Source organism: Lynx canadensis, chromosome C2 (genome assembly GCF_007474595.2).
Source record: "Lynx canadensis isolate LIC74 chromosome C2, mLynCan4.pri.v2, whole genome shotgun sequence".
Taxonomy (NCBI): Eukaryota; Metazoa; Chordata; class Mammalia; order Carnivora; family Felidae; genus Lynx; species Lynx canadensis.
In genome coordinates this window covers 60,549,215-60,570,211 of record NC_044311.2, presented here as the reverse complement: position 1 = coordinate 60,570,211, position 20,997 = coordinate 60,549,215, and the positions used below count along the sequence as shown (strand labels likewise).

The window sequence follows — 20,997 nt, the reverse complement described above, 5'->3', positions numbered from 1 at the left end:
ATTATTTCTAATCTATTTAGTATTTTCAGAAAAACTAATAAATATATCTTGTGTGAAGGACTTGAGAGATACTTGAGAGCATTATTTAAAATAGCTAGTTATAAAACTGATGATTCCCTTCTGATTGGGTAGTAGATGGTAGAGAACTGTGATTTGTGGTCATCCTTCTGGACTTGACATCTTCAGCCAATAAGCCTATAAATTATTATGACCAACTATGAGCTATATCCACATGGGAATTTAGGACTTTACAGGGCTCCAGACCTAGTCCAGAAAATATTTTTTGATCTACATGGAACATTGTGTCCCAGTTACCTTTGGGGAAATGCTGAATATAAATACCCATTAAGTGTTACTTTAGGGGAGCCTGCGTGGCTCAGTCAGTTAAATATCCAACTTCAGTTCAGGTCATGATCTCGTGGTCCGTGGGTTCGAGCCCCACCTTGGGGTCTGTGCTGACAGCTCAGAGCCTGGAGTCTGCTTCAGATTCTGTCTCCCTCTCTCTCTGCCCCTCCCCACCCCTGCTCTGTCTCTCTCTCTCTCTTAAAAATAAACATTTAAAAAAAAGCGTGACTTTAAAGATGCTTGATTTATTTATAGACTTTATTTTTTAGAGAAATTTTAGGTTCACAGCAAAATTTAGCAGGAAATACAGATTGTTCCTACACACACACACACACACACACACACACACACACACACACACACACTCTGCCTTCTCAAACTCATAGCTTCTCCCACAATCAATGTCCCAACCAGAGTAGTACATTTGTTACAATCAATAAACATGCATTGACACACCATTATCACCAAAAGTCCATAGTTCACGAGGGTTCCCTCTTGGTGTTGCACATTCTGTGGATTTGGACAAATTTATAATAACCTGTATTCATCATTATAGTATCATAAAGAAATAGTTTTAGTACCTTTAAAATACTCTGTGCCCTGCCTTTTTATATTACCTCCCTCCCACCTAATTCCTGAAAACCACTGATATTTTTACTATCTTTATGATTAAGCCTTTTCCAGAATGTCACATAGCTGGAATGATACAACATGTGATCTTTTCAGATTGTTTTTTTCACTTAGTAATATATACTTAAAGGTGACTCCGTGTCTTTTCGTGACTTGATTGATCCTTTTAAAAAAAATGTTTACTTTTCAGAGAGAGAGAGAGAGAGAGAGAGAGAGAGAGAGAGAGAGAGAGAGCCTGAGTGGGGGGAGGAGCAGAGAGAGAGGGAGACATAAAATCCAAAGCAGGGTCCAAGCTCTGACCTGTCAGCACAGAGCCAGATGCAGGGCTCCAACCCAAGAACTGTGAGATCATGACCTGTGCAGAAGTCAGAAGCTTAACTGATTGAGCCACCCAGGAGCCTTGATCCTTGTGTGTGTGTGTGTGTGTGTGTGTGTGTGTGCGCTAAGTAATATTTTATTGTCTGGAAATACCACAATTTATTTATACATTCACTTACTGAAGAACAACTTGGTTAATTCTAAGTTTTGGCAATTATGAATAAAGCTGCTATAAATATAAACATCCATGTGTGAGTTTTTGTTTGAACATAATTCTCAACTCATTTGGGTAAATACCAAGGACCGCAATTGTTAGATCATATGGCAAGAGTATGTTTAGTTTTGTAAGAAATCACCAACCTGTCTTCCAAAGTGGCTGTACCATTTTGCATTCCCACCAGCAATGAATGAGACTTCCTCTTCTCTACATCCTTGCCAGCATTTGGTATTGTCAGTGTTTTGGATTTTTGTCATTCCAGCAATAGTGGAGTGGATTTCATTGTTGTTTTAACAACTTACAATTCCCTAAAGGCATATGATGATGAGCATCTTTTCATATGCTTATTTACCATCTATTTATCTTCTTTCATGAAGTGTCTATTAAGTTCGTTGGCCCATTTTCTTATTGTTCAGATTTTAGACTTTTTTAATGTTTTAGATAACAGTACTTTATCAAATATGTGTTTTGCAAATCCTAAGTCTGTGGCTTGTCTTCTCATTCTCTTGACAGTGTCTTTTACAGAACAGATTTTTAATTTTAATGAAATTCAGCTTATCAATTGTTTCTTTCATGGATCCTGCCCTTGGTGTGTGTCTTAAAAAGTCATGACCATACCCAAGATCATCTAGATTTTTATGTTTTAAGAGTTTTAAAGTTTTGCATTTCACATTTAGGTCTACCATTCTTTTGAGCTAATTTTTGCGAAGGGAGTAAGGTCTGTTCCAGATTAATGTGCGGGCATGCAAATGTCCAGTTCTAGCACCATTTGTTGCAAACACTGTTCTCCATTGTTTTGCCTTTGCTATTTGGCAAAGATCAGTTGACTATATCTATGTGGGGCTATCTATGGGTTCTCAGTTCTGTACCATTGATATGTTTTTCTATACTTTTACCAGTACCACATTGTCTTGGGTACTATAATTGCACGGTAATTCTTGAAGTTGTGTAGTGTTGGTCTTTGACATTGTCCTTCTCCTTCAATTCTTCTCCTTCTTCTCCTTCAACAGCCAATGTGTTGGCTTTTCTGGGTCTTTTGCCTCTTCATATAAACTTTAGGATCAGTTTATCAATATCCACAAAATAATTTGCTGGGATTTTAATTGGGATTGCATTGAACCTATAGATCAAGTTGGGAAGAACTGACATTTTTGCAATATTGAGTCTTCTAGCTGTGAACATGGACTATCTCTCCATTTATTTAGTTCTTTGATTACTTTTATCAGAGATTTCTAGTTTCCCCTCATATAGATCTTACATATTTTGTTAAGTTCATTCTTTTAAGTATTTCATTTTTGTGTGCTAATGGTATTGTGTTGTTAATTTCAAATTCCACTTATTCATGTTGATATATAAGAAAGTGATTGTTGTATCTTGACCTTGTATCCTGCAACCTTGAAATAATCACTTATTAGTTCCAGAAGTTTTTTTGTGGATTTGTTCAGATTCTGTACATAAACAATCATGTCATCTGTGAATGAGATTAGATTTTTTTCTTGCTTCCCAACCCGTATACTTATTTCCTTGTTTTATTGCATTAGCTAGAACTTCTAGAAGGATTTTGGAAAGGAGTTGTAAGAGGGGATATCCTTGACTTGTTCCTGATCTTAGGGTTAAAGCATCTAGTTTATCATCATTAAATATGATGTTAACTATAGGGCTTTTTTATAGGTAGTCTTTATCAAGTTGAGGAAGTTCCCTTTTATTTCTGGTTTGTATCTATTTTTTTTTTTTATTTTTAAATGTTAACTTTTATTATCATCATCATCATCATCATTAGTTTTCTCATTTATTTTCGATAGAGCATCTTTTGGTGGAAATTGGATAAAAGATACTACTTTTCGATTATAATCCTTCTCAATAATTGATGGTATTTCTACTTATTTGTTTTCACACACAGCATTCTTCATGAGGAAACGAAAACAGCATTGGACTAGAAAACAAAATGAAAATTTGCCCTCTACACTGTTTGAAAGGCTAACCTTGGCCTTAAAGTCTGTGATTCACTGATTACATTCAACAGTAACAAAATGAACAACATTTAGATGCTTGCAGGTTAACCTCTTATGGAAAGTTTCTCAATTAAACAAGATAGTGAATTGCTTTTCGATAATCTGAACTAGATTCTTCCTGTCAGTAACACTTAACTTCAGCCTTTAATTGAATGAAAACATATATCTTGTGTCAGCTAAATGAAAAAAATTTGAAATATATACATTAAGTCAGTCATTATTCTTAGAACCTCATTTACTGTAACATTATCTAAAAAACTCTACAAAAATAAATCATTTTTTTTTTATGAAATTTATTGACAAATTGGTTTCCATACAACACCCAGTGCTCATCCCAAAAGGTGCCCTCCTCAATACCCATCACCCACCCTCCCCTCCCTCCCACCCCCCATCAACCCTCAGTTTGTTCTCAGTTTTTAACAGTCTCTTATGCTTTGGCTCTCTCCCACTCTAACCTCTTTTTTTTTTTTTTCCTTCCCCTCCCCCATGGGTTCCTGTTAAGTTTCTCAGGATCCACATAAGAGTGAAACCATATGGTATCTGTCTTTCTCTGTATGGCTTATTTCACTTAGCATTACACTCTCCAGTTCCATCCACGTTGCTACAAAGGGCCATATTTCATTTTTTCTCATTGCCACATAGTACTCCATTGTGTATATATACCACAATTTCTTTATCCATTCATCAGTTGATGGACATTTAGGCTCTTTCCATAATTTGGCTATTGTTGAGAGTGCTGCTATGAACATTGGGGTACAAGTGCCCCTATGCATCAGTACTCCTGTATCCCTTGGATAAATTCCTAGCAGTGCTATTGCTGGGTCATAGGGTAGGTCTATTTTTAATTTTCTGAGGAACCTCCACACTGCTTTCCAGAGCGGCTGCACCAATTTGCATTCCCACCAACAGTGCAAGAGGGTTCCCGTTTCTCCACATCCTCTCCAGCATCTATAGTCTCCTGATTTGTTCATTTTGGCCACTCTGACTGGCGTGAGGTGATACCTGAGTGTGGTTTTGATTTGTATTTCCCTGATAAGGAGCGACGCTGAACATCTTTTCATGTGCCTGTTGGCCATCTGGATGTCTTCTTTAGAGAAGTGTCTATTCATGTTTTCTGCCCATTTCTTCACTGGGTTATTTGTTTTTCGGGTGTGGAGTTTGGTGAGCTCTTTATAGATTTTAGATACTAGCCCTTTGTCCGATATGTCATTTGCAAATATCTTTTCCCATTCCGTTGGTTGCCTTTTAGTTTTGTTGGTTGTTTCCTTGGCTGTGCAGAAGCTTTTTATCTTCATAAGGTCCCAGGAATTCACTTTTGCTTTTAATTCCCTTGCCTTTGGGGATGTGTCGAGGAAGAGATTGCTACGGCTGAGGTCAGAGAGGTCTTTTCCTGCTTTCTCCTCTAAGGTTTTGATGGTTTCCTGTCTCACATTTAGGTCCTTTATCCATTTTGAGTTTATTTTTGTAAATGGTGTGAGAAAGTGGTCTAGTTTCAACCTTCTGCATGTTGCTGTCCAGTTCTCCCAGCACCATTTGTTAAAGAGGCTGTCTTTTTTCCATTGGATGTTCTTTCCTGCTTTGTCAAAGATGAGTTGGCCATACGTTTGTGGGTCTAGTTCTGGGGTTTCTATTCTATTCCATTGGTCTGTGTGTCTGTTTTTGTGCCAATACCATGCTGTCTTGATGATTACAGCTTTGTAGTAGAGGCTAAAGTCTGGGATTGTGATGCCTCCTGCTTTGGTCTTCTTCTTCAAAATTCCTTTGGCTATTCGGGGCCTTTTGTGTTTCCATATGAATTTTAGGATTGCTTGTTCTAGTTTCGAGAAGAATGCTGGTGCAATTTTGATTGGGATTGCATTGAATGTGTAGATAGCTTTGGGTAGTATTGACATTTTGACAATATTTATTTTTCCAATCCATGAGCAGGGAATGTCTTTCCATTTCTTTAAGTCTTCTTCAATTACCTTCATAAGCTTTCTATAGTTTTCAGCATACAGATCCTTTACATCTTTGGTTAGATTTATTCCTAGGTATTTTATGCTTCTTGGTGCAATTGTGAATGGGATCATTTTCTTTATTTGTCTTTCTGTTGCTTCATTGTTAGTGTATAAGAATGCAACTGATTTCTGGACATTGATTTTGTATCCTGCAACTTTGCTGAATTCATGTATCAGTTCTAGCAGACTTTTGGTGGAGTCTATCGGATTTTCCATGTATAATATCATGTCATCTGCAAAAAGCGAAAGCTTGACTTCATCTTTGCCAATTTTGATGCCTTTGATTTCCTTTTGTTGTCTGATTGCTGATGCTAGAACTTCCAGCACTATGTTAAACAACAGCGGTGAGAGTGGGCATCCCTGTCGTGTTCCTGATCTCAGGGAAAAAGCTCTCAGTTTTTCCCCGTTGAGGATGATGTTAGCTGTGGGCTTTTCATAAATGGCTTTTATGATCTTTAAGTATCTTCCTTCTATCCCGACTTTCTCAAGGGTTTTTATTAAGAAAGGGTGCTGGATTTTGTCAAAGGCCTTTTCTGCATCGATTGACAGGATCATATGGTTCTTCTCTTTTTTTTTGTTAATGTGATGTATCACGTTGATTGATTTGCGAATGTTGAACCAGCCCTGCATCCCAGGAATGAATCCCACTTGATCATGGTGAATAATTCTTTTTATATGCTGTTGAATTCGATTTGCTAGTATCTTATTGAGAATTTTTGCATCCATATTCATCAGGGATATTGGCCTGTAGTTCTCTTTTTTTACTGGGTCTCTGTCTGGTTTAGGAATCAAAGTAATACTGGCTTCATAGAATGAGTCTGGAAGTTTTCCTTCCCTTTCTATTTCTTGGAATAGCTTGAGAAGGATAGGTATTATCTCTGCTTTAAGTGTCTGGTAGAACTCCCCTGGGAAGCCATCTGGTCCTGGACTCTTATTTGTTGGGAGATTTTTGATAACTGATTCAATTTCTTCGCTGGTTATGGGTCTGTTCAAGCTTTCTATTTCCTCCTGATTGAGTTTTGGAAGAGTGTGGGTGTTCAGGAATGTGTCCATTTCTTCCAGGTTGTCCAATTTGTTGGCATATAATTTTTCATAGTATTCCCTGATAATTGTTTGTATCTCTGAGGGATTGGTTGTAATAATTCCATTTTCATTCATGATTTTATCTATTTGGGTCATCTCCCTTTTCTTTTGGAGAAGCCTGGCTAGAGGTTTGTCAATTTTGTTTATTTTTTCAAAAAACCAACTCTTGGTTTCGTTGATCTGCTCTACAGTTTTTTTAGATTCTATATTGTTTATTTCTGCTCTGATCTTTATTATTTCTCTTCTTCTGCTGGGTTTAGGCTGCCTTTGCTGTTCTGCTTCTATTTCCTTTAGGTGTGCTGTTAGATTTTGTATTTGGGATTTTTCTTGTTTCTGGAGATAGGCCTGGATTGCAATGTATTTTCCTCTCAGGACTGCCTTCGCTGCGTCCCAAAGCGTTTGGATTGTTGTATTTTCATTTTCGTTTGTTTCCATATATTTTTTGATTTCTTCTCTAATTGCCTGGTTGACCCACTCATTCGTTAGTAGGGTGTTCTTTAACCTCCACGCTTTTGGAGGTTTTCCAGACTTTTTCCTGTGGTTGATTTCAAGCTTCATAGCATTGTGGTCTGAAAGTATGCATGGTATGATTTCAATTCTTGTAAACTTATGAAGGGCTGTTTTGTGACCCAGTATATGATCTATCTTGGAGAATGTTCCATGTGCACTCGAGAAGAAAGTATATTCTGTTGCTTTGGGATGCAGAGTTCTAAATATATCTGTCAAGTCCATCTGATCCAATGTCTCATTCAGGGCCCTTGTTTCTTTATTGACCGTGTGTCTAGATGATCTATCCATTTCTGTAAGTGGGGTGTTAAAGTCCCCTGCAATTACCACATTCTTATCAATAAGGTTGCTTCTGTTTATGAGTAATTGTTTTATATACTTGGGGGCTCCGGTATTCGGCGCATAGACATTTATAATTGTTAGCTCTTCCTGATGGATAGACCCTGTAACTATTATATAATGTCCTTCTTCATCTCTTGTTACAGCCTTTAATTTAAAGTCTAGTTTGTCCGATATAAGTATGGCTACTCCAGCTTTCTTTTGGCTTCCAGTAGCATGATAAAGAGTTCTCCATCCCCTCACTCTGAATCTAAAGGTGTCCTCAGGTCTAAAATGAGTCTCTTGTAGACAGCAAATAGATGGGTCTTGTTTTTTTATCCATTCTGATACCCTATGTCTTTTGGTTGGCGCATTTAATCCATTTACATTCAGTGTTATTATAGAAAGATACGGGTTTAGAGTCATTGTGATGTCTGTATGTTTTATGCTTGTAGTGATGTCTCTGGTACTTTGTCTCACAGGGTCCCCCTTAGGATCTCTTGTAGGGCTGGTTTAGTGGTGACAAATTCCTTCAGTTTTTGTTTGTTTGGGAAGACCTTTATCTCTCCTTCTATTCTAAATGACAGACTTGCTGGATAAAGGATTCTCGGCTGCATATTTTTGCTGTCTAGCACCCTGAAAATCTCGTGCCAATTCTTTCTGGCCTGCCAAGTTTCAAAAGAGAGATCAGTCACGAGTCTTATAGGTCTCCCTTTATATGTGAGGGCACGTTTACCCCTTGCTGCTTTCAGAATTTTCTCTTTATCCTTGTATTTTGCCAGTTTCACTATGATATGTCGTGCAGAAGATCGATTCAAGTTACGTCTGAAGGGAGTTCTCTGTGCCTCTTGGATTTCAATGCCTTTTTCCTTCCCCAGTTCAGGGAAGTTCTCAGCTATTATTTCTTCAAGTACCCCTTCAGCACCTTTCCCTCTCTCTTCCTCCTCTGGAATACCAATTATGCGTATATTATTTCTTTTTAGTGTATCACTTAGTTCTCTAATTTTCCCCTCATACTCCTGGATTTTTTTATCTCTCTTTTTCTCAGCTTCCTCTTTTTCCATAACTTTATCTTCTAGTTCACCTATTCTCTCCTCTGCCTCTTCCATCCGAGCCGTGGTGGTTTGCATTTTGTTTTGCATTTCCTTTAAAGCGTTTTTCAGCTCCTCGTGACTGTTCCTTAGTCCCTTGATCTCTGTAGCAAGAGATTCTCTGCTGTCCTGTATACTGTTTTCAAGCCCAGCGATTAATTTTATGACTATTATTCTAAATTCACTTTCTGTTATGTTATTTAAATCCTTTTTGATCAGCTCTTTAGCTGTTGTTATTTCCTGGAGATTCTTCTGAAGGGAATTCTTCCGCTTGGTCATTTTGGATAGTCCCTGGTGTGGTGAGGACCTGCAGGGCACTTCCCCTGTGCTGTGGTGTATAACTGGAGTTGGTGGGCGGGGCCGCAGTCAGTCCTGATGTCTGCCCCCAGCCCACCGCTGGGGCCACTGTCAGACTGGTGTGTGCCTTCTCTTCCCCTCTCCTAGGGGTGGGATTCACTGTGGGGTGGCGTGGCCCGTCTGGGCTACTTGCACACTGCCAGGCTTGTGATGCTGGGGATCTGGCGTATTAGCTGGGGTGGGAAGGCACGGTGCACGGCGGGAGGGGGGGCAGGCTTAGCTCGATTCTCCTTAGGTGATCCACTTCAGGAGGGGCCCTGTGGCAGCCGGAGGGAGTCAGATCCGCTGCCGGAGGTTTGGCTCCACAGAAGCACAGAGTTGGGTGTTTGCGCGGAGCGAGCAATTTCCCTGGCCGGAACCGGTTCCCTTTGGGATTTTGGCTGGGGGATGGGCGGGGGAGATGGCGCTGGCGAGCGCCTTTGTTCCCCGCCAAACTGAGCTCTGTCGTCCGGGGGCTCCGCAGCTCACCCTCCCTTTGTCCTCCAGCCTTCCCGCTTTCCGAGCAGAGCTGTTAACTTATGACCTCCCAGACGCTAAGTCGCGCTTGCTGTTGGAACACAGTCCGTCAGGCCCCTCCGCTTTTGCAAGCCGGACTCGAGGGCTCTGCTTGGCTGGCGAGCCACCCCTCCGCCCCGGCTCCCTCCCGCCAGTCCGTGGAGCGCGCACCGCCTCGCCGCCCTTCCTACCCTCTTCCGTGGGCCTCTCGTCTGCACTTGGGTCCGGTGACTCCATTCTGCTAATCCTCTGGCGGTTTTCTGGGTTATTTAGGCAGGTGTAGGTGGAATCTAAGTGATCAGCAGGACGCGCGGTGAGCCCAGCGTCCTCCTACGCCGCCATCTTCCTGCGCCCCAAAAATAAATCATCTCTGGTTTGTATCTATTGATATGATCTTGTGATTTTTATTCTTTAGCCTGTTGATGTGACAGATTAGATTAATTTTCAAATGTTGAACCAAGATGTCTAGTTTTTATGACTTAGTGGGACTTCCATTGAATAGACTAAATTAAATCACACCTCTATTTTTTGCATCAGATTTTAAAGATTAATAAAAAGGCTGCTTTGTTACCTCTTCAGCAGTAGTGGAATTATGCAATCTTGCAAAAATATTACAGAGGTTAGTTGTAGACATTTACATATAGAAAATGGCATCTCTTGGGGCGCCTGGGTGGCTCAGTCGGTTGGGCGGCCGACTTCGGCTCAGGTCAAGATCTTGTGGTCCGTGAGTTTGAGCCCCGCATCGGCTCTGTGCTGACAGCTCGGAGCCTGGAGCCTGTTTCAGATTCTGTGTCTCCCTCTCTCTGACCCTCCCCCGTTCATGCTCTGTCTCTCTCTGTCTCAAAAATAAATAAACGTTAAAAAAAAAAAAAAGAAAAAGAAAATGGCATCTCTTCGTACCATAAAATCAACTAATTTCTATTCAAGCTTTCAAGGAAAATAGAAGAACCTTTATAAAATTTTTCTTGTAAAAGTATTTCTGTGTTGTATAAGTAACTGCCTTTCTTATAGTAATTGTGTGATTTAAGAAGTGATAGTTGTTGGAAATGGAAGTTCTAAATACTATGTGTAATTGCCCAGCTATACAAACATTTGATTGCAACGAGTAAGTCCTTTGAGCAGCAAGGCAGAATTTACATCACTGGAGAGTATTTTAGTCATAGCCTTTACTATTTTATACCATCTATTTATAGAGATAAGATATTTATATTGGAAAGAGTATAGGGACAATCAGATGAAGCTATATTCAATCTGGATAATGATATACATATTTTTATTTAAAATGAATGCAGTATGATATAAAAATTATTAAATAATTTTTATTTTTAATAAAATTTAGACCAGTGTTTCACAGTCCTGGCTGCACATTATGATCACCTGAAGAATTTGGCAGGGTGGGGGTGGGATGGGGGGAGACAGAAACAGTGCCACTCCCAGTGTCTGATTTAATTGGTTGGGGTCAGGTCCATATGTTGACAATTTTAAAGAGTACCTTCAAATGCTTCCATTGTGCACCCAGGTTGAAAACCAATGCTCTAAACCAAGTCGATTACTTAAAGCAGACATAATGAGGTGGTGACTAATATAATCTTGCTCATTTTGTAGCTTTCCCAGAGGCAGGTGTCCCAGCTTAAAGGTTTTTTTGTCCCCTAACTGGTACTGCTCTTGCATCTGGCACATTTCCCTTTGCCCTCACCTTATCACTAACCATTCTAAGGAAGAGAAGCAAAATGTGGAAATAAGGTTCTCTCTGTATTATTTTTCATAAATTGCTATTGTAAAACTTGGCTGAGAGAGGATGTAGGAAAGTGGGAATTGAGCCACAGGCTGAAATAAAAATGTGCATCAATTTCAAAATTTCATTACAAAATAAAATCATGCCTCCTTCCATTAGTCTAGCTCATCAAGGTTTGAATGTATCAGTAAATTATGATTATCATTCATGAACATAAGCAGAGTAAAAGTATTTTAACACTGATATGTCAGTAAAGAGATGTTGACAAAATAGTGCTTATTGATAAGAGTTTACACCATAGAAGTTTTCATTTATTGACAGTTTAATCAATTTATTTAACTTCGTAAATAATTGTTTTCAACAGCAGTAACTTCAGATACAAAATTTGACACCATTGTGGATCCTGATGTTTATTCTCCTGACACTGAAAAGTTAGGGGAAAGCAGCTTTTTTGAAAGAAATTTCAAGGAGAAAACTATAGATATGGAAAGTAATCAAAAGTCTGATGATTCCTGCATATCACTTGAGAGCAAGGATTCTTTGCCAAGTATAGGTTTAGAAAAACCTTCCATTAAGGAGCAATTATCTCAGGACATCAAAGAATCCTTGGAATTTAGCAATCTGCATGAGAGGCCAAACCCTGAAGATTCTAAAACTACAGAGTCACCACTGGTAAGTCTCTATTATGTTTATTATATTAAAAATGCTGTAAGAAATGTCATAAGACAATACATTCTTAAACATTACTACCTATTGAAGTTACAATGTGCTACCTTATATTATCATGAGATAGTTGAAGAATGACTCATATGGGAAAGAATGCTAATTACTTACAGGACAAATTCTAATATGGTAAATGCCATGATAACAAACGGGTTTTCTATGACAAATAACACTCTAAGGCCCACCTCATGCACCATAGTAAGAGAGCTGTTACTTTTCTAAATGAAATTTATTATTATGAATAATTTAGTACAAGAAATCCTTTCTAGCTTTTTACTGTATAGTCCCAGGTTTAAATGAATTAAATGCAGATATGTAGATAGAACCAGTTTTTGTAGCTTAATGTAAGTATAAGGTTTTAAAGGTAATTCCTTCAAAAACATGGCTAATAAAGATATATGGGTTTAGTTTGTATTTCATCTTAGAGGAAAAGTAAAGTAGCTCATTGTTGCATTATTGCCAAGTTTTGAAACTGTATTTGAATTTCTGTTCTATATATTAAAAATCTTAGGTAATCATGATTACCTAATACATTTTTTGGAAATTAGGCAAGTCAGATATTTGAACAACCCTTCAAAGTCATTTGAAATGAATGTCCGCGGTGCCTAAACTAAAGTGGGGGGACCAACAACTTCGAAGAAGGAATGTTGAGCTGCTGCCACTTCTGCTGGGGGGATTGGATTTTTGTGCCCACTTTGTGATGGGCCTTCTTCCCTGCTGAAGCGCAAAACTGGGCTGAGATCTTTGCAAAAACTTGTAATCCCTAGAAGTCTCCTCAGTCACTGAAGGACTACCCTGGGAGATGTACTCACAGATGCAACAAGATGAAGGGCAACTGATTTCTGCAGAGGATCTGGGCCAGGTCCAGAAATATCTTCCCTGAAAAACAGAAATCTTGGGCTTTCTTTGAGTGTAGGTTTACAGTTTAAGTATACATTTCTTACTTAGAAGCCCCAAGTCAACAAATTAACATTAATTTTAATCCGTGTCTATTGATGCCCTCATATGTCTGCCAAAAGAAATCCATTCCCTTCTAGAAGACATTCCCACAATTTAGCCAATAATAGATTCTCAAAAGTAAAGCCTCATCACAGATGAGCGTTTCTTCCACCTCCCACAATGAGGAAAAACAATCTTAGAGTGAATTTCTGCAACAGAACTCTAATTTTCTGATGTCCACCGCATGTGCAGTGTCCTATGCTATGGGAGAGGAATCCTGAGCATATGGACCCCAGTTCTTGTATACTGGGTGCAAGCCTGCCTGATCTTTGCCCCAGGGGGAGACCTTGTCTTCCGTAACCTAATAAAAGACATTTGGTCCAAACTCACAGATATGTAATCTGTGGTAATTTGTGTAATGGAAAGCAATCTAGCAGTTAAAATGAATGAAATAGAACTGTTTTTATTTACATGGATACATCTCAAAAATATGAGATTAAAATTTAAATATAAAAGGACACCTAGAGTTAAGTCAATATTTTTTGAAACATTGAAGATAAATGTAATTTTTTATGGATACATTCAGACATAATAATAGTCAAAAACATGCATTGGAATAGAGTATGTCCACTTCAATGCAATAATACAATTAACTCTAAAGACTGATTTTTTTGGTATGGATAGCTAAAGCAAAATTTTAAATTACTGATATTAAACTGTGTGATCAAGTCATGTTCAATTACATATCTAGATATTTAAAGTATTTCATAATTAAAATTGAAATGTTAAAAAGCTACTACTCATATTTTTATCCCTTATACTACATTGGTAAAAAAAAAAAAAAAACTGGTAAATGATCATGTCATAGAGAATGGTGCCTTATACACAGTGGTAGAATCAACTTTATTTTCATCCCTGATGACTAGACACGAACTGTTTTAATTTTTCTTCCTGCTCTAGTAGAAACCATTCCTTAAGCTACTTAAAGAGACTACTTTAAAATTTTTTTGCTGGAGTCGAAAACTTAAGAGTGAGCAAGAGTTTTTAGCAGTAGAATTTCTTAACTTCCACTTGGGTGCAAGATAGTTGAATCTGCACTTCAGTTTTCAGATATTGAGTCCTTCATAAAGGTGGAATCTATGGAATGAAGTACCAAGTTGTAGGGCAGCAGCAGTGGGGTAGAATAGGGTGCCAGGAAGAACAAAGTCTAGTTGGGAGCTCTTGGTTCTGGCTTGGAAACCACCAGTAGTTAACTCTCTGAGTTTGGGAAACAAGCAAGCAACCCCCCTTTCTTTGTTCTTATCTGGTAACTGGTGCTTCAAAAAAAACGGTTCCAGAGTGGCAGTTGTCTAATCCAATTAAGAGCTGCACTAAAGCTGAAGGGTGCTGTAAACTGGTAATCAGTGTCTGGGAGGGCCAGGGAAGATGTCATGAGCAGAGCCAACTTGGACTTGTCTTTGAAGGAGATGCTTCATCGGTCACTATCTTTGTTTTGTAATATTTTGTCATTTATACGACTTATAAATTTGGATAACGTTATAATACATTTTGTGTTGTTTACTCCCTTCAAACAGGCTGTGCTTGGGCATTAATTAGATCCTTTAGGGAGTTGTTAAATACTGAGAGCACTCTGATTATATTTTAAGCCCATCTAGAGTCTCACTTCTGAATCTCTAATCTGTTTCTTAACTAGACTCATGTATGTTTTAGTCCCATTAATATTCTTTCCTAGAATGAAAGCATGTCGTAAAATGAATTCATAGGGTGGGGGAATAATCCCAGGCTTCAATTCAGCCAGAACCTAATTCTGCTAATTTCTAGCTGTATAAACTTCTCAAGTTACTTCGCTCGCTCTTACCGCAGTTTCCTACATGCATATTTGCTTCACAATAAATATTTTGTTAACTTAGATTTTGTCTATGACCAGATTTATTTCCTCAATATTCTGCTTTCATCTTTGAAATTAGTTTCTGTACACGCAAAGATACTAATGCAAAAGCACAGCATATAGGGGACATTCTGTTTTCCAGAGTAACTTATATGTGAGGACACTAAGGGAAGAAAATATAAGAAAGGAGAAAAAAAAAACCCTTTATTTTGTTTTGTGAACTTCTGTCTTCCTTGGATCAATGGAACTTTCAGATAATTACTGTGTCATGGTTTAGATGTTTTTTCACAACTTTTACTATATATAAATGTTGTGTTATTGTCTATGTCTTCACTACTAGACCCTAAATTTGATGGGGATGGAATCTGTGCCAAGAATGAAGTAGGTGCTCAATGAATGAATGTGCTGCTTTGTGTTGATGAGATAAAACAAACTTAATTTTGTTGAATATTTTGTTTCCTAGTTGTTACGAGAAATAGCCCTCAGAAGTAAGCCTATAACTGAACAATATCAAGGACTTGAAAGATTCTTTGTTTTTGATAAAAATGAGAGACTCAACTTACTTCCTTCTCATAGCTTAGAATGCAGCTATTCCAGTACTAGGATTACAACTGCAGGTAAATTCAGACACAAAATCAGATGGCCTGTGGACCAACCTAACGGTTTCATGACACTTTTTTTAAAACAGTTCATCCTAATTTTGGGAAATACTGGGTAATTCTGTTCAGTGAATAAAGTCATTTTCTTCTCCAATTGAAATTATTAACCCTGTGTGAGTTGCTGCATATTTGTGTTTGAGGCCATTATCAGAATGTGAGAGGACGTAACTATAATGAGGTTGAGGAAAGATTATTTTTAGAATTTAGAATGTAGCCCTTACTAAATAGTGAAAGAGAAATTCTTTGAATCACTTCATTAACTGTTAAGTATTGTATGATGATTCCTAAATACCGTCTTAAAAGCAAATCTCCAAATCTCAGATTCTGTGAGATTTCTGAGACATATCTGTAGTTCCCTTCTGAAAGTTACCAATATTCTTAGGTTTCCTAAGAATTCAAATGTATTTATTCATGTAGAAACTGTTATACTTTAAGTTATCTTGTTACATACTGGAGAGAATATTTGTTTCTATTCAAGCGTGCGTGTGTGTGTGTGTGTGTGCGCGCACGCGCGCGCGCGCGTGTCTAATATGTTTGCAATTTAGAGTTTGCTTCTTTTTGTTAAGCTATGCAAATCTAATGTTGTTTATTGTATCATTATGAGATTCTGTCTCTTATAATATATACCTCACTGTTATGAATGGTCCTTGCTTAGCTAAATATTATCCAGGAAGACAATAAATAAAATAAAGCAATAACATGAATTTTCCTCCTTTTCAATATTGAAATTAGTTTACCATTTTCCATATCAGGAGACCGAGAGTGGATGCCAGGCCACAGCATAAGTGCCTCGGCTGATCACGCAGTTGTCTTGGGTGTTGTGCAGACTGCCCAGAACCTGTCCACGAGCAGAACACAGCGAAAGAGGGGTAAGGACAGCCTGAAGGCCACAGCGCCATATTGATGACTCACTGTTTTTGTTTTTGTTTTTTTTTAGTTTGTCTCAGCACTTTACTAGGTACCTGAAAATTCGTCTTTGCAGTTTCATAATGTAAACTTATTCATTTTAAGTGGCTGTCTTACATTTTGTCTCCAAAACCAAAAAACCAAGAGTGGTCCTGATTCTTCTCAAAGACATGAGTTAACTTTAGTTATTTTTGTAACAATGTATTAGTGAATAATATTTTTTTAAGTGTAGCTCAGGGTATATTGTGTATTTTGAGCAATCCTTGTAAAATACATACTTGGTTTTGTTATACTCTCAGGAAACTGTATTTATACTAGATTTTGCATATCATTCACTTGGTTCATATTATTATTGTAATTTTTAAACATGTATTTATTTTTGAGACAGACAGAGCACAAGCAGGGATGGTACAGAGAGCGAGGGAGACATAATTCCAAGCAGGCTTTTCACAGGTTGTGCAGAGCCTGGTGTGGGGCTCGAACTCGTGAGTCATGAGATCATGACCTGAGCCAAAACCAAGAGTTGGATGCTTAACTGTCTGAGCCACGCAGGCACCCCACTTAGTTCATACTATGATCGGACACAGCCATTTGTGAAAGGAATGGTTTAAGTTAAGATTGCTGCTTGTAGCTGTGGTTAAGATACCTGTGTTCTAAACCTAGCGCTGAATGTGTTAACCCTGGAATCTTGATTTCAGTTCAACTCCATTCTCTAACAAAAATAACTGCAAGATTGTCTATAGGATAACTCTTTTGACGTGTTGAGTCTCATGGTAATATTTTCCTAGGGCGTGTATGCAGAGAATTTTGACATCATTAAAATCAGTAGTTTTATTAGCTCATTATTGGCATCCAGTAATACCTGCTGCAATAAGTTTGCTTTAGGCTGAATGTCATGTGCAGTTGCTGTCGATGACTGATGAATTAAGACACTTTCTATAGACATGTGTTGAGTATGTTGGCATGAAAGCCGGGCCCTGAGGGAAAAGAGTTGCATGAGTCATGTTTCCTCATTTTTTGGGGCTCACAGGTTTGGGAGGAACAAAATGGGTTATTTACCTTCGTTTGAGGCCATCTTCGAGCCAGAAATTTAATTACACGTGATTTGTCCAAAAATGCAAAATCGATATGCCTCTCTTGCCCTAAATCCTATGACTAAATCTCCTTGGCTAGCTTAGATCCTTTTCATATGCACTTATGTTGAGAATCTGTCAGATTTAAAAGTTGTTTTTGGGTTTGTTTTTGTTTTTTTGTTTTTTTTTTTTTTTTCGGAAAAACCATCCATTTATGATAAATGTTTTTTCTGGCTCTGTAATTAGGTACCTATTCTCACATCAAAGCCTTGAGCAGCTTCAAAAATTCTAGGTGCTTCCTTCTGAGGCAGTCAAAGGAACTGTTTTAACAAATTCACATGCATGCTATGAGGAATTTGTTACCAAGACAAATCTTTGTAAATAAGTAGCCAAATGCCTTTAAGTATCAATTTGGAGTGATCTGTTGAAATCAATAATTTACTATCAAAAACATTTGCAGGAGTACTTACTTTAGGCCAGACACTGCCAGATACTGGTGATACAAAATATACCCTGGTCCCTGCAGTCCAAGAGCTTAGAGTCTAGTTCAGAGGTTCTCAAATGTTAGTCTGAACATGATCACCTGGGAAACCTCTTGTAATATAGATTTCTTGACCTCATTCTTTTTTTTTTTTTTAATTCTTTTAACATTTATTTTTGAGAGACAGAGCACAAGACGAGGAGGGGCAGAGAGAGAGGAAGACACAGAATCCAAAGCAGCCTCCAGACTCTGTCAGCACAGAGCCAGATATGGAGCTTGAACCCACGAACCATGAGAGAGAGCATGACTTGGGCCAAAGTCGGACGCCTAACCGACTGGGCCGCCCAGGGGCCCCTCGACCTCATTCTTAAGATTCTGATTTATTAAAGCTGAGATAAGGCCTAGGAATTTGCACTTATTTTATCAACAATTCCATGTTATGCTGATGTACACAGTCCAAAACCATACTGAGGGAAAACTGCTATACAGAAACGTAAACACATAAATGACCGCATATAAAGTACACATTGTATAAAAGGACTGCGGGTAACATACTTTTGGAGACGAACCGGCGATTAATAATAGCATATGTGATCAGTTATGATAGAGGTAGTACATGTGCAGCCTTTTAGGAATAGAGATGGTAAAGTAATTGCTTTGCCGTTGAAAAGGGTAGATCACCAAAGGGTTAGGGACTAGGTGACATTTCAGCTGAATCTTAAAAAATGAATAAGATTTACCAGTTGGGGGCAGAGGGAAATGACTTTCTGAACAGAAGCAGTAGGCTGAAATAAAACTAAAAATTTCTTGGCTATGCTATGAGTTACCAAAATCATATTTTCTAAACTGATGCCAACGTATAAAGGAATTCTTCTGTAAGATTTTTAAGTTTGTGAACGTAAAACTCTGATAGCTGTGAAATACAGCGGTGTTTAGCAGCAAGCCCACCGATCATCGCCCGCCCCTGCCCAGAACTCCTCCTCCCCCACCCCGTCTTCTTGTCTCCGCACAACCATATAAGCATCAGGAAGTGTCCAGGTCAGGAGCCATCTTGCCTCCGTCTGCCCACCACAGCCTCTTCATCCCTAGAGCCTGCTGATTTCAGCTCTAATACTGATCCTGAATCTCACCGCTTCTACCGCTGTTGCCCAAGATGAGCCCAAGCCAGTTGTCCATCATCCCTCATTTGTCTCTCAATTTAACTTTTTGCCTTTCCTGAAAACAAGTTTCCATAATTAATTTCCATCAAATTCTACTGTTTATAGTCAGTGGGTGAATTGTTTATAGTCATAAAATTGTTTATAGTTTAGAGGGAGCTGATCACATTTTCTGTAAACTTACATCATAAATTGCATCTTGTCAGTCTCCTGCTTGAAAGCATCTTATAGTTTCATAGACAGCAGGACAAAATTGTTTATTACCAGACATCACACAGCAGCACTGAGTTGGTCCTGCCTGTCTCCCCTAACCACGTCTTCTCCCACAATGCAGCTACGCTGGCTCTCTTTTTGTTCTCACACAGGCCATGCTCTCTCTTGCTTGTTAGCTTCGGAATTTGCTCTCCCATCTAACCTGGGATGGTCCGCAGCCTCTTTCTCCAACTTCACCCCCTTTTTCATATGACTGATTCTTTCTCATTTTTCCATCTCAGCCCAGACGCTGCCTCCTTAGAGAGGCCTTCTGAACCCCCCTTTACCTAGTCTCTTGAGACCCCCAATCACCTTTGCCTTCTTTTGTCCTTCTCATAGAACCTATTACTAGGTGAAATCATTTTACTTGTTAATTTTCTGCTCATCCTATGTTTGGTTGGAAAGAAAGCAAGGACCTACCCTGTCCTTTTCATTGGTGTATCCTCAGCGATAGAACACAGCCTGGCATTTTGTCAGCACTCAGGAAGTGTGTCTGCATGAACGAGGCAGCATAACACATTCTAACTATGTGTTAGTCTGGAGTACAACTGGAGGGTAGGAGCAGTGTCTCCTTCAGTTTTGAGTCCTCTGATCCTGACACAGTGCCTGGCAGTTTTAGGATTTGACAAAAGATTTTGTAATTTAATTAGATTAGGTATTAATTCATACGTTCTCGGAGTTAGAGGGGATTTAGGACATCATTCTGTCCAACTCCTAAATTTTCAGGTGAAATATGCATTTGCATATCTCAGGTCACAAGGTGATTTCTAATTGAGTGAGATTAGACAAGTGCTTCCCACTTTAGCCTTCTTTCTATTAACCCATGCTGCTAAATAAAATGTACGTATAGGTGTGAGAACTCGTAGAAAATGCATTTTTGTATTTAATGTATAAATTCTTAGTAATTTACACAGTGGAACAAGAATATCAAAAGACAATGATGTTTTGCACACTTTATTCGGGAATAAAATAGTAGCTCTTTGCTCAGATGTTATTTGTAATTGAAACACTATACAGAAATCGTGTTGCTCTACTTATGTTTCATCCAGTTCTAATGTTTTAATTTAGAATAACAATGACAATTATTGGTTAAATACTTTTCAGTGAGTGATGCATGCTTTCATATCCGGGTCAGCATTCTTATGCCCTTTGACAGAGCACAAAGCATCCTTCTATCTTTCCAATATTTGGCCTGGTCTCATTAGTGATCATACAGCATGTATATTCTTTCGCTAATACCAAGGACAATTTCTCTAGTTATTTTTAGAGTATAACTGTGGTCAATGGTAATTTCTAGTTTCCTAAGATTACACTGCCAGTAATGGCACAAGTTGCTTCAAAAAGGAGTTTCTGATGTGTGTAATCTACAAACTAGACTTTAAAAGAAATCATGGAATGATCCTTTCAATCCTGGCATTTTTCATTGGTGCCAGTCTTTTTTCTTTTTATTTGTTTATTTTGAGAGAGAGAGACACAGAGAGAGCAAGTGAGGGAGGGGCAAAAAGAGAGGGAGAGGGAGAATCCCAAGCAGACTCTGCGCTGTCAGTGCGGAGCCTGGCGCAGGGGTTGACCTCACAAAGTGTGAAATCATTACCTGAGTTGAAACCGAGAGTTGGACGCTTAAGTGACTGAACCTCCTGGTCACCCCATCGTTAGTGCCAGTCTTAACGGTGTTTCAAATCTTAACCCTGGCAATAACATTAATAAGCTTGTATGTTAATAAGCTTCTGGAAAGAATGATGTACTCACCTAAATAAACGACAACAAAAAAGAAATAAAATTAAGGATCAGATTGAAGCTTCCTCTGTCACTGT

At 38.5% G+C, this 20,997-nt stretch overlaps 1 protein-coding gene across 2 annotated transcripts in view; it reads left to right on the top strand.

Moving 5' to 3' along the window:
* ZBBX (zinc finger B-box domain containing) overlaps positions 1-20,997 on the top strand; it is a 129,134-nt gene that overhangs the window by 87,679 nt on the left and 20,458 nt on the right. For both annotated transcript variants that reach the window (XR_003971632.1, XM_032594696.1), the window contains 3 exons: positions 11,470-11,777; positions 15,119-15,272; positions 16,067-16,183. Coding sequence is in view for 1 of the 2 variants with exons in the window: in XM_032594696.1 (XP_032450587.1) it covers positions 11,470-11,777; positions 15,119-15,272; positions 16,067-16,183 (579 nt within the window). In the remaining variant the exon portion in view is untranslated. The remainder of the gene's footprint in view (positions 1-11,469; positions 11,778-15,118; positions 15,273-16,066; positions 16,184-20,997) is intronic.